Source organism: Theobroma umbraticum, unplaced genomic scaffold (genome assembly GCF_002168275.2).
Source record: "Theobroma umbraticum cultivar Fairchild unplaced genomic scaffold, ASM216827v3 scaffold_56.0, whole genome shotgun sequence".
Lineage (NCBI taxonomy): Eukaryota > Viridiplantae > Streptophyta > Magnoliopsida > Malvales > Malvaceae > Theobroma > Theobroma umbraticum.
In genome coordinates, this window is record NW_018397256.1 from 13,447,816 (window position 1) to 13,465,295 (window position 17,480).

Here is a 17,480-nt window from a genome sequence, read left to right on the forward strand (position 1 = left end):
CTGTTCTTGTCTTTTTCTTTAATTGGTTGATGAAACTTTGTCTAGATAATCATTACTTCTCAAACTGGTTTATCCTCATTATTAATTTCTTGCACTTTTGTCCATCCAAAATTCTCTTCAACCTTAACTCAATGCTATCTTTCTCTAATAAATAACGTTCTTCTTTTTACCAATGACAAATCAATTAATCAAATAATTTGAATAATTATCTTAACAATTACTTATTACGTAAGGTTCCTGTTTTAATTAATCCGTCTACGACAATATGTAAAGATATTGAGTGTAAAGTATATCTCAACTCTCTTAGTTAGTGAGATGAAGGGAAATTAATGTTTTGGGTAAAATACTCAAACATTTTCAAGTTTTGAATATAATTATATGAAAATTCATTAATTTAAAAAATAAACATTCCGCTCCTTAATTCTTTAACACTGTTAACAAAAAAAATGAAAACATTAAAATACTCTTTCCTCTTTCCTTGAATTTGTTTTTTTACAAACAATTTGATCAGTCGATGACACTTCTTTACACCGATCTATCACCTTGGGTTCAGATTTGGCACTCCTTGATGCCAACGAGTGAGGAGCCTAGATTTAGTTGGAGAATGCTAGATTTGGTTGGAGAAGGAAGGTAGGGGTTTTAAAAAAAAGAAAAAAAATAAAAAATGAGAAATAAAGGTTTATATAGTGTTATAATTTTTAACATATTTAAGGGTAAAATTGTTTTAAAAAAATTACCACATCAACAAACTAATAAAAACTTCAACAGTGAACTAATGATTAGACTTATATATCTAGCAACATACATTCTTTTAAAACTTAACGTATATTTCTCAAATTAATATAACGCCATCTAATTTTAATCAAAATTTAGAAATGTCTAAATATTTTATTCTAATGTCTTCAATCTTTGGTTTAATGGCTAAATTCCTATTAATTTTGACTTTAATGTATACTGTTTTGTAGCCAAAGAAATAATGATGAATTCATTAAGTCCTTGGGCTTGCGTCTGAAATTTGACATATCATTTATCCACAGAGTTTACAACTTTGTTCACGCGGTTTTCCAATCCCTCTTTGCATTATTGGCGTTGAACTTCATACGACCCAAAACGAATTTTATGGTCTGAAGCAAATTTGTTTGGATTCGTATTTTTTCCATATTTTCGTCTGTGAAATTATTGCATCCTTTATTCTCCACTTTCTACTTTGAGTTTGACTTCAAATTTGGAAAATGGCATTGCGTATACAAATACCTTCAACTACTCAAATAGGCTTCGAAAAGAAAAATTCTCTTTCATGAAGCAAAAAATGTTGCAAATCCTTTTACGTAACCAAGTTTTCATATATAATCTTGCAAAACAAGATTTGAAACTGAGAATTAATCAATTATGCTATGTCATATCGTTACGCGGATTGAAGGGTAACTGAACGATTATGATATAAGAATTATGCCGGTGTTAAAATGAGATTGTTTTGATATTATAATTCATTGTGTATCCAATTTTCTATGAAACCAAAAGATTAGAGATTTGATTGGGGTTCTTGTAAATTCCTCATTCCATTAATGCAAATTCAAATACCTTTGATTCTAATGATTTACACCTAACAATGAAAACACAGCATTATCCCACAGTGAAAACACACTTGGGGCTTACACCATGGCATATCCTAGCTATCACCGCAAATTAAACGTGTGGGTCTTGCTAGACTTTGGCGTGATCAGATTGCTTTAGCTTAGGCTCCATATTCTCCTTATGAACTCATCCGAGTATTCAAAATAAATAAATAAATCAAGACAAATTACTGTCAAGACAGATCCTCTAGGGTGCAGCTTCATTATTAGTCAATAACAACCTGTCAAACAAAGCTGCAAACATGGTCTCGTCTTTCACATTTTGAAGGGCAAATTACGCCGCTTTTGATAAAGACTCCTAGTATTACATTTTAAATATATATATATATATATATATATAGTGTATTAAGTCAAGTCATCTCCTAAGAACTATTTGAACGTAGGGCCTTGGCGTTGACGAGAAAGTTGATGCAATTGTGCGTGTCGTATGGGGACTCGAGAGCAACGTGGATTGTTTGCTTTAATTTAGTCTTATAAGTTACAAGGAAGCAATTTGGGTTAACGTGCATGACCCTGATGGGCCATGGGGCTGATGATGATCAACCTCCAATCAAGTCGATCTTGGTATTTATCTATTTCCCCCTCCCATCTAAAATAGTATATATAGAACTAGCTAGCTATTAAGCTATGTATCTTTCTTCATCAATAATTATACTTCTTGACTTAGATTAACAAATCTAATTGGCAGGTTATATGATTAACTTAATCTCGGTTTTTATCAAGTTTATCCTTAGCCTTTGCCTTATGGTTTTACTTTTATGATGGGATTTTTTTTTTTAAATTATGAGGTTGGGGAGAGTTAAAATCTTCTAAATTAGCAAGCTAAGAGAAATAAGAAGATTATAAAAATATAAAAAAAATTCTTCTTGAGTAAATTTTTTTTTTATCAATTCATCTGTAATTGAGTTTATTTTTTAAAATATATTTAAAGAATAAATATAAAATTCCGGTATTATAACTTTTTCTATATGATTTCGAGGATATGCTTCTCTTAAATTAACATCATTAATGCAAGAGGGGGGATAGTGTGGTGAAATAGTACATTTGGCCCTTCAAGTTTTGAAAAAAGAAAATGTGTCATGTCTGCCAATAAGTGAGTCTTAAGCATAAAAAGTGATTAACGAAAGCCCTCCTAACCAAACAAAACAGCATATAAGGAGTTTCGTCACCCAATCCTCTTCTAACAAGTCTTCTAGGTTCTAATTAATTTGAGGATTATTAGCAGCCTCTAGAAACCCAAATTTCCCTAGACAAGAATATCTAGGTAAGGCGTTTTCTCATCCCTTTTAGGTACACAAAAGTCAAGCAAGATATCAAAATCTGCCCCATTGAGAGAAACATCCATGATTGTTAACTGAACATCAGAGGGCTGGGGTATTCCTTTGTTATTGTCGTTCGGACAAGACAACATTTCTGGTTTCCTCTCCGCATGATTAAAGCTTTTGACATTAGTTAAAGATAGTGGTTTTGAGCATCTGGAAGGAGGGAGGGGAGGGGGGCTGAGTGATGATGAGAGCATTTTCCCAAAATCTAGAAGCACTTTCTTGCATGCACTAATTTTGCCTTTTTTGTGTGTGAAAGATGGGAATTCCAAAATGCCTGAAAAAGTTTTACATGCGTGTGTGTGCCCTGTAAAATCATTTCCAAATATGAGAAGGAATTGGACCACTCAAAGATTCATTTACCATTATCATTTTTCTAACCCCACTCGTGCGATATGCCTGTCTTGTTTCTATAAGATATGTTCTATGACCCAGAGCCTAAATCTATTCCTTTTTTTTTATTGCTTGAAGCTCAATGTTTCAAGCATGGATTCTTGCCTTCGATGGTGATGTGATTGGCGTCCTTGCTCTTTTTTTCTTTTCTTTTTCTCTTTTGGTGTTGTAAGCCAAAGAGATCGTGAGGATGGTAAGGAAAGGAAGAATCTCACTCACTTTAATAATTGAAGCATTTTTTTTTTGTTTTTTGACTTCCAAAGGCAAGAAAATAGACCAAAACAAAAAACCCAAGAATTAGAGATATCATAAAAATCCCTAGTACGATAAATCTAGATTTTTGTTAATCCGCATGTAATTGAATTCGTCTCTCTAAGAATATGTTAGAAAGACAAGCTCAAGATGCAATTCATCTCAATCTCATATGTTTCGTCTACTAAAGAACAATTGATATCATTGTTTGCATAGTGAATTGCATTCTTAGAGTCAATTTCAATAACCAAAGAATGCCGTTTTGACATGTAATTAATAAATATACACAAACATTCAATAATTGTTATTACCCATTTCTATCTTTATCTTCAATCACATTTAATGTGTCTACAATATATAGCTTAGCTTAGACAATGAAAGTACAGTATAAAGTTAGAGATCTTAATTAATGATGAGAATTCAACTTCTCTCCGCATTTATTTTTTGTCAATATTATCTAATTCATCAATTACTATTATTTTCAAATGCATAGAACCCTTATTATAAATCATGAGTGTATGGAATCATATTATAATATCTAGAAAAAGTGAAAAAAGGAAAAAAAAAAAAACTTAATGCCTTCTTACTCCCTTTCATACTATTGACTTTTTCTGTTGGAAATCATAATACCTTGTTTTGAATCTTGGTATAAAAGTTTGACTAATGAAAAGTTGATCATCCATCACTGAGAAAGAATATTATATAATATTATAGGATATATTATTCAAGCCCAAAGACACGAAGTCTGGGTCTCTTCTTCAAGCCCACAAGCCTTTTCCATTGTACGGCCTGCCCATGGCCAGTGCCTGGTTTCCGGGCAAAACCTCTTCCATGTTTATGGTTTGGTCGTCTCTTGACTCAAACCCATTTTGACAAAAGATGTTTCCATTGAAATTTTTTCAGATGAACACGATGAAAGAAAGGTGACATGTACAAACTGGTAGCATACCAACAACAATGGAGTTCAAAGAGGCTCTAGTTTTGCAAGCTATGTGGCAAATGGCGAAATTTCATATCCAAAACCTTAGTGGGAGTTCCACCAAAGGATCGATTTGGTGGACGGTGAGGACGGTGGGGTTCTCGTCGTTATCATGAACAATTGAATGTCACATGCTAGCGCAATAATACAGACCAAGTTTGCATGAAATTCACATGCTTATTTGTTTCTTAACATTTCAACAAACAAACCTAATCTAATTGTTAAAGTTTTTTGCAAACTTTGAATGCGTGTGAGTAAAACGAATTGTATATCATTCTTTTGATCATGCTTCATGCTTGTGACTATGGTGATATGAACACTTTGTGGACGGAGGTTTGGCACCACCTAGGTTTTTTTGGTGGTCAACTTGGCAAACTTGAGTCATAATGTCATATTAAAGTGAGGATAATGTGAAAGTTGGATTTATTTATTTATTTGTTTTTTTAATGTGATAGGTATAAAGGTGAAGAGAATCGACAAAGACCATTTTTCTAATAAAGATGAATAATAAAAGCGAGACAGAGGAGTAATCGTTTTTATCAACAAATACTTTTAACTAAAGATAAAAGGAAGAGTAATATTGGAAAGGCATGTATCCAACTAACATAGCCTTCGCTTTTCAATTTCACGTTTAGACAATTTCATACATGTTACTATTTTAGCATGAAAATATAGTTATATATCAAAATATTTAATTGATTTGAATTGTTTAATTTTAAAATTTAAAATGAATAAATATATGATAATTTAAAAATATAATTAACCCAAATTGATAATAAGCTCATAACCAAAGCATACAAAGAAAGATACATTGACTTAATCAAATTTTGATTATAAGCCAAATTGATAATAAGGCCATGTAGTAACGCGAAGCACGTGAAGGAAGATGGTCGGTTCGACCAAGTTTGGGAAACAAAATGGAAAGTGGTCAGGGCCGTCTAACCCCGAAAGAGACGTAAATGGGTCAAATGGGATGTGAATGCTCTGTACTTGCAAAGGCCGGAACTTTATTTTCTTTTTTTGGCAGAAATTAAATCGTTAGTTTTGATTATTTTGAGGTGGACTTTGATGTCTGATGTGGCTCGTAGAGTGCGGCGAGGAGGACCAAACATGAAACTTGTGGACGAACCAAACCGGAACTAACTTGGCGAACCCAAACCCAACCCAAGAAACGTGGGTCTGGTTATTGTCGCAGGCTGAGAGAGAGAGAGAGAGTGAGCAGGAGCGGCAGCAGCAGCAATAAAGCATTTTTGGTTTCGATTCTCGGTATCTACTTACTAAATCCTAACTCTGTGGCCACGGAAGCACCATTAGATTTTCATATAAATAAATGAAATTTGGTTCTTATTTGCGATAAGGACTAGTATGGATTAAATTGTTTTTAACTTCTTTCTCATCGACTCTGCAACTAGGAAAAAGCTTTCCAAAATGCAAAGCCCCTCCGCGGTTACCCAAGAATCGAGCCCTGCCTTAGATCTCGTGACTCAATTGGGTCACTTGGCATTCAACAAGAGTTTTTATAGCTCACATATAGATGGGTTCTATTCGTTTAAGCCAAATTACATGTATTTTTCGGGGTTCGGAGGTTCAGTTTCTCAGAGAAGGCGTAGAGTTACAGCTGCTGCTTCACTCAGTTTGGGTGCCCGGAACAGTGTTTCTTCGAGCGTTAGGAGAATCGTGAATGAGTTCAATAGAGTGATTAAATTTCACTGCGATAGAATCCCGATTGGGTTCGCTTCGGTTCGAGTTGGTTCTGAGGATAGCAATGGGTTGAGAGTAGATGGTGGTGGTGGTGTTTTGCAGGTTGAAGGTTTGCCTTTGAATGGAGTCGGAGCTGAGACCCCCAAGAAAGTTTTGATTTTGATGAGTGATACGGGTGGGGGTCATAGAGCCTCCGCTGAAGCTATTAAGGCTGCCTTTAACGAGGAATTTGGAGACGATTATCAGGTCAGTTTCCTTTTGTTTGGTGGCAAAGAAAATGTGGACGAAAGGCATAAATTAAGAAAGTTTACTTCTTTTGTCAGTACTTTTGCAGTGTTAATATTGTTTTGATTAACTGGGACTACATTAAAGCAAGCGTATTTCAGTTTTATTTGTCTTTATGTTTGTAAAATTCTTCGCAAGTGGTCGAACAATTAGGGGATAAGAATTAGTGGGTGCGTATGTTGTTCATTGATCTTTGTTATATATCTTAACAATGGCATATTGCAGGTATTTGTTACAGATTTGTGGTCTGATCATACGCCCTGGCCATTTAATCAATTACCGAAGAGCTATAACTTCTTGGTGAAACATGGATCGTTGTGGAAAATGACGTATTATGGAACTGCTCCGCGGGTGGTTCATCAGTCTAATTTTGCTGCAACTTCAACATTCATTGCTAGGTGAGAATTTGTGGTCTTCTTGGTATAGATGCATTTAGATTGCTTTTCTGTAGTGCTAATTATGCTGTGCTTCATAACAAATCACCATTCAACAAGTTTTTATCAATGACTGTGTCAACCCTTTTGATCTAATGTGATAAGATATGTGAATGAAACAGAATAAAGCTTGTCAGCCTTGCAAGAAATTAGTATATGATTTGTTTTACCATTCTCGTAAGACTCAAGTGATCAACTTCTTTCCTTTTCTTTTTGTTTGAACATGCATTTTTTTGTAAATGCATCGAGACACAAGGACATGTATCTGTTTTAGGGCATGTACTTATCTGATTCTGTTATTTTGTATTCTTATTGTAGAGAGGTTGCCAAAGGGCTGATGAAATACCAGCCAGACATTATTATCAGCGTACATCCACTGATGCAACATGTTCCACTTCGTATTCTGAGGGCAAAGGGTCTACTAAAGAAGATAGTCTTTACCACAGTGGTCACAGACTTAAGCACCTGCCATCCTACATGGTTAGTTCTGCATCTTAGTTTCATGCTTCTCAATCCACTTATTCTTGGTGTAATTTCAGTCATGTATATAATTTTTTTTAGGTTTCATAAGCTTGTAACAAGATGCTATTGCCCAACAGCAGAAGTAGCAAAAAGGGCATTACAAGCTGGACTTCAACCATCCCAAATTAAGGTTTATGGCCTTCCAGTGCGACCTTCTTTTGTAAAGCCTGTCCGGCCAAAGGTGGTTACCTTTCAAACTAATGAACTGTTATATTCTCTATGCCGATATGACTTTTATTCTTCGATGTAAACTATTGTCCCCAACTTTTGCACACATGGACAGAAGTCTTGATGCTACAAGTTTATTCAATTCAGTTTCCGCAATTCTTTTTCCTTTTCACTTTGCAGATTGCTGTTCGACCAATTTTTGTTTCATGTGCTACTGCAATTATGATTGAATTTATTATTTCCATTGAGATCTCTATGTCTATTCATCTTTCTTTGTCTGATTGGATCAAATGATACTGACTAATTTCGTTGTTGATAATTGTAGATTGAGCTGAGGAGAGAATTAGGAATGGATGAGGATCTTCCTGCTGTTTTGCTGATGGGAGGAGGGGAAGGAATGGGGCCCATTGAGGCTACTGCTCGTGCACTTGGAAATGCATTATATGATGAGAACCTTGGGGAGCCAATAGGTCAAATCCTTGTGATTTGTGGCCGCAACAAAAAGCTTGCCAGCAAATTGCTTTCAAATGATTGGAAAATTCCTGTCCAGGTATTGATTTTTCTTCAGTTTCTAATATGTAAGGTTCCTTTGGACAGCTACATCTTCTTCTAGACTTCTACTTATAATTCCTATGCACATGCCGTTTTCAAGAACCATGAGAAGACTTTTGTAATATTCTCCTTCAACTAGTGTAAATATATGATAAACTTATTCTAAATTTTTACAGATTTCTATAGGATATGTCTATCTGCATTAAGCATGCCAAACCATATCCCAACGTTTGTGATAAAAAGAAGGTTCATATAGGCCATATGATGTTCCTTTATATTTGCAGATACATATGCACAGACTTAAATGCATATGATATTTTCCTGAAATTGCACAATCTTATAGGTCAAGGGATTTGTCACTAAAATGGAAGAATGCATGGGTGCTTGCGACTGCATTATTACAAAGGTAACTTTCTGATGGCAGTAATGATATATGGATGCCTGTAATGCGTGTTCTTAATCTTGAATGACTTTTGCTTCAATAGGCGGGCCCAGGGACTATTGCTGAGGCTATGATACGAGGTCTTCCTATCATTTTGAATGGTTACATTGCTGGGCAGGTAAGTTTTCTTTTTTCTTTCTTTATTTTTTTTTTCACTCTTAGATGTAATCTTTCTGAAGTAGATTAAAAAAAGGTTGGCTTTTGGGGGGAAAGAGGCAGATATTCTTCCTAGCTGTATTTTACAATTATTATCTGGATCATATTTCAATTATATAAATATTGTACTTCTATTCTTAGTCTTGCTTAAGATGAGTATCCCTAATTTATCAAATGTAATAAATAAGTTGACTACACTAAATAGCTAAACTAGGCTAAAACATATTGAAATCTAAAAGGAATTATAATTTGTATATTTCCTGTTTCTTGTGCACTCATATGATTTACTCATCAGCTGTAAGTATAGAAGGAAAAAGAGAGTGTAAGCGACTTAAGTTTTACACAGAATATGGTCTATGGGCTTTTTTGTCCTGTTTATACTCGATTGTCATATACTATTTTGAAGCAAATGATATCTAATTTAATGCCATGCCTTAGATGGTATAGATCATCACAATACACAAGGTTGTATTTGTGACTGGAAGAGCCAGTAGCATATGTATCCTATGGGGGTTGGCAAAATTACCTTTGCCAACAGATTCTATATCTTACTCTCTTGAAACTATGTTTTTCTGGTACAACTTGCCAGGTGATTTTCTTTATAACTTTCCAGATCTTGTAGGAAAACCATGTAGTTTGACTCACCTTACACCCCATCGATATGTTATAAGCAGAAGGAGAAATGATGGGAGATCCAGAACAAAATGTTCCCAGTTCTTACACCCCATCCCGAACATTAAATTTCTAACTTTTTTCCTCACTTCTGTCTGTACTCTCTAGTCTCTACCTCGTAATGTTGGGTTAAATTATATCAGAAGATCAATGCGAATGTTGAAATAGAACTTTTGTATTGGAGTTCTAACTTTTGCCAAGAAAACTTAAGAAAATCTTGTTTTGGCTTTTACAGGAGGTTGGAAATGTTCCTTATGTGGTTGAAAATGGATGTGGGAAATTTTCCAAGTCGCCAAAAGAGATAGCCAATATTGTTGCCCAGTGGTTTGGACCCAAAGCAGATGAACTCAAGGCCATGTCACAAAATGCTTTGAAGTTGGCAAGGCCTGAGGCTGTGTTCAAGATTGTCCATGATCTTCATGAGCTTGTGAGACAGAGAAATTTTGTACCCCAATTTTCTTGTACAACTTAATTCCAGTGGGAAAAACAAAATTATATGATTTAAGCATTCCATTAATTTGCTGAGAAAATATCTACTGTTTCCTTATCACTACAATGTTCCAGGCAAGGACAAACTGATAAAGCATTAAGATTACAGTCAAGAGAACAGTGTACAGGGCTTAGGCAAGTGTCTTGCCACGTCAAAGGGCTCACGTGTGTGTTGACCACTGACATGGCTCGAGGTGCATGGGACCCACAGATCCTGTGACCGCCTCCAGCTTCCCCTTCTTAAAGGTTCCGCGGAGTTAAAACGCCGCTTCATAGGCTTCAACCGCCAGATTTTCAACGATCCTTTCGTTGACATGAAACCACTTGTCACTCTCACAGTCTTGTCCTGCTGACTCTAACGGCAAAAACAAATAAACAAATAAATCCCATTAAAAAGAAAATAAAAAAAAGAAGAAAGCCGATAACTTCAATTCAAGACTTATACCTTGTCATTCACGTACCAGTTGGTTACACTGACTCAAAATTGGCCCCTGATTCAGCTCAACATGATTGAATGATACAAAAGATAACGCTTTTTAGGATTTGATATATCAAATTCAAGGCCAATTCAGCTCAATCTTTTGGGATCAAATTTCCAGTGTCTAGCCTTTTGGTTTGGTGTTTTAGGTGATGGGTTGGAGGTATTATGCTGGGTTAGGTTTGATTGGCACCGTTGTGTTTATATGGGTTGCATCTGCAGAGATAACACAGGTTTGTTGTCTATTTATTATACTCTGTTTTCCTTTAGCTCTCCGGGAATCGTTTGGTTACCAAGAAATGTTTGGAATTGAAAAGAAAAACTAAATGAATTGTGTGTTCGAACGTGACAGAGCTGAATTATTGCTGTGTTTCTTGATGACTATTTCCTGAGATGTATAGCTTATTGATTCTCAGTACTCCATGCTTTCTAAGGACATTTTGTTTAAAAGTTCTGAAGCTAGGATTTATGTTAGGTCCTTTTGAGTATCTTGATTGATATTTATCTTTGGGTAGTATTGATTGAAGATTAGATATTTCATTTGATTTGCCTCTGTATAGGTATCATCAAAGAGGTTTGTTCAACTTTTCTTCTTACACAGCTTTCCTGGACATGATCCTTCTTTTGTTTCTATCGTTATCATAAATTTTTAACTTAAAACTGATTACTTGTTTCAGAGGATTTTCGCTGAGTACAAACAACCATTTGCACTCACTTACCTTGGTGTGTCTCTTATGGTGGTTTATATACCCATAGCAGTTTTAAAGGATTGGATTTGCAACTTATTTGATGCAAATTTATTTAGAAACCTCTACGATGGCAGCTCCGTAATTAGTAGTTCGATTGGGCCTGATATTTCTCTTAAGATCAATGACGTGCCCCACAGTGCAGAAGCTGACCTCAGAAGCTGCTTGATAACTGACAAGGATCTTAGTGAAAGAGAAGAGGGGCAGCCTCTCAACTCAAGTAATGAGAAAGATGAACCTCAATTGCCTGAACATGGTGGTGGACTGAGTTCATGGGAAATTGCCAAGTGCAGTTTATATCTAACTCCAATATGGTTTATAACTGAGGTAACATCATTTTATCTTAATCTTCCAGTTAGAATCATTGGCTGACAGGACACATTCGTGAGGGGGCTGATTTAGGTTACACCCAAGTGTGTGCTCTTGGGATATCTTCTTGTGGATATCTGTTGCCTAGTTTGAATTAGTATATCTGATTAATCTGAACTGGATACTATTGCAAGCATGGTGCATTCATCCGAATGCATGACTAATATATGGTTGCTTTATAACTTGCAGTATTTATCAAACAGTGCTCTGGCAAATACCAGTGTTGCTAGTACAACTGTCCTAACCTCTACTTCAGGGCTCTTTACACTCTTCTTTGGAGCTCTTCTTGGCCAGGATACCATAAATGTTGCAAAAGTGGTTGCTGTATTTATTAGCATGGCAGGTGTTGCCACGACCACGGTTGGAAAAACATGGGCGTCAGATGAAATGCTGAGCGTCTCTGAGTGAGTTGGGTCTTTCTTAGCTAGTTCTACCAATAATTTATAACATTTCTTTGCCGATAGTTCTTTATTCCTTTATAATACATAAAATATACTAGATGCATAAATTAATGCTGTATAATGTTCAGGTTGCTTATAGGAAGCACCCATCAAATTGATGAATATTGAAATGCCTTAGACACTCTTCACATAATCTTTGCATGCTCCTTCTTCGAGAATTGCTTATAGGCTATGATTCCTGCAACAGATAATAATGCTGCTAAAAGGGTTTTTCGGTTTTCCTTTCATGATCATCTTCTTTTATGGAATCATGTTATGTTCATGTTTCCCAGGACTAGAAGGCACTGCATCACAGGGGACATTTTTGGGCTTCTCTCAGCAATTTCATATGGCTTATTTACAGGTAGGATCTCTTGATGTATCGAGAATCAACCATGATTATAATCAATTTTATTTGGCCAGATTGTTTCCGTGCTCTTCTACTCTATATCCACCTACTGGTGCATTTATGCAGTTCTGCTCAAGAAATCTGCTGGATCAGAAGGAGAGAAGGTTGATGTTCAAAAATTTTTTGGATACATTGGTCTCTTCACTCTTCTCGGCCTTTGGTGGCTCGGTAAATAATCTATTAATCTCCTTATATTTCAAGTAACTTAAGTGCATGTTTGTTCTCTCATTTCTCTCAAGATGTGAGGGCTTGCGTTTGCCTGTGCTGCTGGAATCTTCTGTCAAATGCTCATATTCAGCGATTGTCCCAACAGTTTTTCGTTTGAACTCACACAGCTCTGTCATCTATGTGCAGTGTGGCCACTTAATGCTGTGGGGATAGAACCTCCATTCTCATTTCCACATTCGGCATCTGTCGGGGAAGTAGTTCTGTTTAATGGCATTGTGGGGAGTGTTCTGTCAGACTACTTCTGGTATGTAGAGCAGCCTCCTTTCACTTCTGAACTAGTTGAATGCCACCATGACATGAAATCATCAAACCTTTTTCCATCCCCTTAATCCATATCCAAGAACAATGTGAGATTCTGGCTTATTGCTTGGATAGCTGTTGATCCATAATAACTCAACCCAATCAATCCCAGACATGTTGACGTTGTTGTGAAATTGTGTCTGAAATTTTATTGCGTTAAAAAATGATGCAGGGCGCTCTCTGTGGTTTGGACAACTCCATTAGTTGCAACACTAGGAATGTCATTGACAATTCCCATTGCGATGTTAGCTGACATGGTTATACACGGCCGTCACTTCTCTGCAGTCTACATCTTCGGCTGCATTCAGGTAGCTTGCTTCTCATGATCGTTCAAAACCCAGTATTCTGTTCCATTTTACTCGGGGGAGAAAACAACCGAAAGTTCCTTTCCCGGTGATCAAAACATGGAATTATAATCACTTTTCAGCCCTCAACTGTCTTGATCTTCTTTAACTTGTTTTACCACTTTTCTTTGGACACAGGTCTTTGCAGGTTTTGTTCTAGCCAACATTTCGGACAAGTTTTCCGGTAAACCGGAGTTGTAGTAGTCATTCCTGAGTTTCAGAGGAGCTTAAACGTTAACAAATAACAATGTAATAGCATGACTGTAGGAGCTTGGATTCCTCGAGTGTTCTTCGTTGTAATTTGACACTATTTACATGAAAAACACAGGAACAATACTAGCATAGCCAAAGATTTTAGTTAAAGATAAAATAATAAATTTGTCCTTTAAATTACAGTTGTTGAAGCTTGGATCTTTTCCCTTTAAAAATATTCTTTTGTATTACAAAGATTTGATGAAGTTTTACTTTTTCTCAATCTTAGAATTAAGTCAAATATTAAAAATTAATAATAAAAGTTTTTCATTTCGAGATTTACCAGTGAATATTATTCAGTTCAAAACAAAATAATCATTAATGGATGAAATTCAATTAATTTTGATCCTTTTTGAATATTAATGAGTTAAAATGATATTCTATTCGATTATTTTAATTGATTTTCAGCATTCAAAATTACTATCAAATTATTAAAAATTCATGATTAATAATATATATTTATATATAATAATGTTAATGTTTATAAAATTTAGCTTAACATATTTTAAATATATATTTATAAAAAAATTATTAATATATAAAAAAATATACATCAAAAATCGAAATAAAAATTAAACTTATCAAAATAAATCGATTTTGATTTTTATTATAATTCAATTAATTTCGATTATTTTTTTAAAATTTGATTAATTTAATTTTTAAAATTTTGTTAATCTAAAGTCAAATCCAATATGAAGTAGCCCAAGCCCAGTACGAAACCCCGCAACGCAACAGGTCTGGTAGGCGGCTCTCTTCCCCCTCGCCACTCGGTAATCTTAACTGATATAAGAACTGCTGTAGCAGTGTCCGTCAAATACAAATAAACAAAATAGAAAAGACAAAGATGGAGAAGGGAAAAGGAGTGATGGGGTCCGGCCGGAGATGGGCCGTTGATTTCTCCGACAATTCGACGGCTCCTTCCTCTCGTGACATCCCCGATCCTCCCGGCTTCTCTCGTGCCTCTGTGGATCAGGTTCCCCTCTTTCTTTTCTTTTTATTTTCTTCTTAAATGCATTATCTTTCAATTTTATTAGGTTAAACTATGCATTTGGGCAGGACGATTCGGCTGTCAGTCGCCAAAAGAAGGATGCTGAAGCCAATTGGAAAGCTCAGGTACCACCCCGACCTTTTTTTTTTTTACTTTTAATTTTCAAATTTGTGTTTTAATTTTCCATATAGTCTACTTGGTGTCAGAGAAAAGTGAGGAGATGATCAATTAAGGAATCAAATTGATTTTCTTTTGGATCTTAAAGACTTGAGGTTTTCAACTTTGTGAAGATATATGGGTTGATTATGGAGGATTTGGACTACTCTCTAATGGATTTAACTGAGAAATTACCATTGCAGATCGTGAATAAGTGTAATAGATGTATAGGCATATGAATTCGTTGAATAATGTGCAACAAAGAACATTCGGAATTGAGTTTCAGCATCTGAGTTTTATCTAGTAATACATGGCGGATTCGCCTGACATTCGCTGATAAGTGTATATGAGAGTTCATTTATTCATTTATATCCAATGCAAATTTTATTCGTAAAAGAACATATATAGGTCTGGGGCAAAGCAGCAACCCAAAGCTATTTTGACCAGAATGCATGGATCATCAATGTTGTGTCTTTCAATTATGTACGACCCTAAATTGCAATTGAGTTCAGCTACTTTAGAGTACATCAAGGTGAGGGGAAAGCAGAGATGTCTTCTCTTGGTGCATGGTTGAGGTCTAGTTATCGATTGATGCATCATATTGGCATAGTTGTTGTTGGGAAGATTGAGTGTATCCATGAATTTGTTAGCAGGTTTAGGTGTTCCTTTAGGTAAAAGTTTAGTTTTGGCAATTAGGTTCATAAGGCAAAAACAGACATATATTACTACAAGATGTAACTGATCAAAATATGTTATTTAAGATGATATTTCTTTTATTTTTGAACAGAAAGCTTGGGAAGTGGCACAAGCACCTTTTAAGAATTTGCTAATGATGGGCTTCATGATGTGGATGGCTGGAAGTACAGTGCATCTATTTAGCATTGGTATCACTTTTTCAGCACTTTGGCAACCTATTAGTGCTCTTCAAGGGGTTGGGAAGGGTAAGCTGACCTCTAATATTAAATTTCTCTTATCCTGTATTTTTGGCTTATTGTTGTCTTTTCCCTATGTTCTTTATCCTTCATGACTTGTTCTATTTCCTTTGTACTCGAGAGAGTGGTGAAACAGTCAAGAGAAGAAAGATTAGGGTGGGTAAGATACCCTAATTGAGAATGAAATACTTTTAACCATAAGGTACTAATGAATGCGACTTAAGCATTCAAAAGAAACCTATCTAATTTGCTTCTACAGAATCTTCAATGTTTTTGCCTCCAAATATGCTTGGCATTTTTTCTCCCTTTCTGTCTAGGGTCAATAGCTGATTTCCCTCTTGTAAAGTGTATAAGATGCATATGGAAGACAACCTGCATTCCACCAAATGCCCCCAAAGCCTAGATTTTATTTTCTTCAGATGTTACAGTTGTGCGATTTCCACTTAAAAGTTGATTCATCCAAATTTCACTTTGATTTTGCAGTTTTTGAGCCTTACAAAGACAATAAAGTAGATCTTCTTGGGCCTAAGTTGCTTTTCATTGCCCTTAATTTGGGTGGTTTAGCACTTGGTGTTTGGAAGGTGAGATGCAGTTTCCTTTTCTTCACTTCCTAATTGATTTTCACCTTTAAAGATTATTAGACAGAAAGAAAGGGGACAAAACCTAAGTTATCTAATATTTGCATATTCCTCTTTGATTTCTTTGGTCTTGGCAGCTTAACACTTTGGGGCTTCTTCCAACACATGCATCAGACTGGGTGTCATCCTTACCCCCTGCTCAGGTTGATCGGTTCTTCCTTTTTCCTTCTTGCAAAGTTTGTGTTCAGTTCTTGTTCCTAAAGAATTCAGGACAATTCAGCAATAGGATTTTAAGTGAAAAAGAAGGGGGAGGGGAAGGGGGAGGATTAATGAAATATTTCATCAAATTGAAAGTAACATCTGATGATGTTAGATTTGGCAAATAGGAATAAGGCTATGCAAGTGCTAGTGGCTCTGGATTTATGAAAATTCCATAATTAACATCTCAAACCATCTTAAAGCAATTATCATTTGATATTTCCTGTGATTATTTCATTATAAATTTCATTTTAGTGGGGAGAGAAGGCACCCACTAATGCCTTTTAATCCATCTGCCTAAACTTAATAAAACTGTTCATATAGTATTTAACTTATTTGGGTACAATTTCCATCATACTGTGTCTAATGCTGTCTCTTATCAATGGTTTTATATGGAGCATTTGGCTAATTCTAGCTTTAAATTGATCAAATTCTCAGGAGGTAGAATATTCGGGTGGGGGTATTCCTCTGTGATATACGTGGTTCGTTCATCTTCGATTCTCTGACCAATTTCTGGAGGTGGCGAGCGGAAGTAACTTATGAAGACTGGCGGAACTTGGAAGTTTATGTTGATTTCTTCTCAAGATGGAGAAGAACACCACCTTAGATTTTATCTTAAAATTTTATGGACTGTGTAGCTGTAGTATGGCTTGATTAAGAGACTTAGCTTTGTTTGTATTTCAGATGATTAGCTACTGGATTAACGTCCAAAATCTAAAATTATGTTCCAAGGTAACATTTTTTTTCTGGTTATTGGGGTGATATAATTCTTCTTTCTTCAAACCACTTGATTGGGCAGTTTTTGAGGATTCTGAATCTTTGCAAATTCAACAGTTTACTTATTTTTAGTTAGGAATTAGAAATATCCTTGATGGCCATTGAATTACCTCTCCCAAATAAAATGATTGTACCAAAGACGCTCGTGCCCGTCTTGGTCTCTCTGCCACTATGTTGGCAAGTTTAGACCCGTGCGGTGCTAATTTCACGAAGGAATGCTATTA

General features: G+C 35.5%; 3 protein-coding genes across 5 annotated transcripts; all 3 read left to right on the forward strand.

Annotated features, from left to right (window-relative positions):
- The first annotated feature begins 5,692 nt into the window (after positions 1-5,692).
- MGD1 (monogalactosyl diacylglycerol synthase 1) lies at positions 5,693-10,107 on the forward strand. Of its 3 annotated transcripts, none has more exons than XM_021420842.2 (8): positions 5,693-5,846; positions 5,993-6,527; positions 6,792-6,964; positions 7,319-7,703; positions 8,016-8,240; positions 8,586-8,648; positions 8,728-8,802; positions 9,748-10,107. In XM_021420842.2, the coding sequence occupies exons 2-8, from the start codon at positions 6,009-6,011 to the stop codon at positions 9,982-9,984; spliced, it is 1,677 nt and encodes a 558-aa protein (XP_021276517.1). In that variant the 5' UTR covers positions 5,693-5,846; positions 5,993-6,008; the 3' UTR covers positions 9,985-10,107. The 3 variants fall into 3 exon arrangements, with proteins under 3 accessions (XP_021276517.1, XP_021276518.1, XP_021276516.1); XM_021420843.2 differs by lacking the exon at positions 5,693-5,846 and having other exon boundaries at positions 5,859-6,527; positions 7,319-7,480; positions 7,562-7,703; XM_021420841.2 differs by lacking the exon at positions 5,693-5,846 and having other exon boundaries at positions 5,859-6,527.
- Positions 10,108-10,224: 117 nt separating this feature from the next.
- Positions 10,225-13,700, forward strand: LOC110410907 (thiamine-repressible mitochondrial transport protein THI74-like). Its single transcript, XM_021420844.2, has 8 exons — positions 10,225-10,712; positions 11,157-11,552; positions 11,784-11,998; positions 12,328-12,398; positions 12,510-12,611; positions 12,798-12,915; positions 13,144-13,279; positions 13,454-13,700. Exons 1-8 carry the CDS (start codon positions 10,632-10,634, stop codon positions 13,514-13,516), a joined length of 1,182 nt encoding a protein of 393 aa, XP_021276519.1. The 5' UTR covers positions 10,225-10,631; the 3' UTR covers positions 13,517-13,700.
- A 647-nt stretch (positions 13,701-14,347) lies between these two features.
- On the forward strand, positions 14,348-17,262 carry LOC110411069 (ER membrane protein complex subunit-like protein). The gene is made up of 6 exons (XM_021421082.1): positions 14,348-14,540; positions 14,624-14,680; positions 15,499-15,652; positions 16,127-16,224; positions 16,359-16,424; positions 16,918-17,262. Exons 1-6 carry the CDS (start codon positions 14,412-14,414, stop codon positions 16,951-16,953), a joined length of 540 nt encoding a protein of 179 aa, XP_021276757.1. The 5' UTR covers positions 14,348-14,411; the 3' UTR covers positions 16,954-17,262.
- Positions 17,263-17,480: the final 218 nt, after the last annotated feature.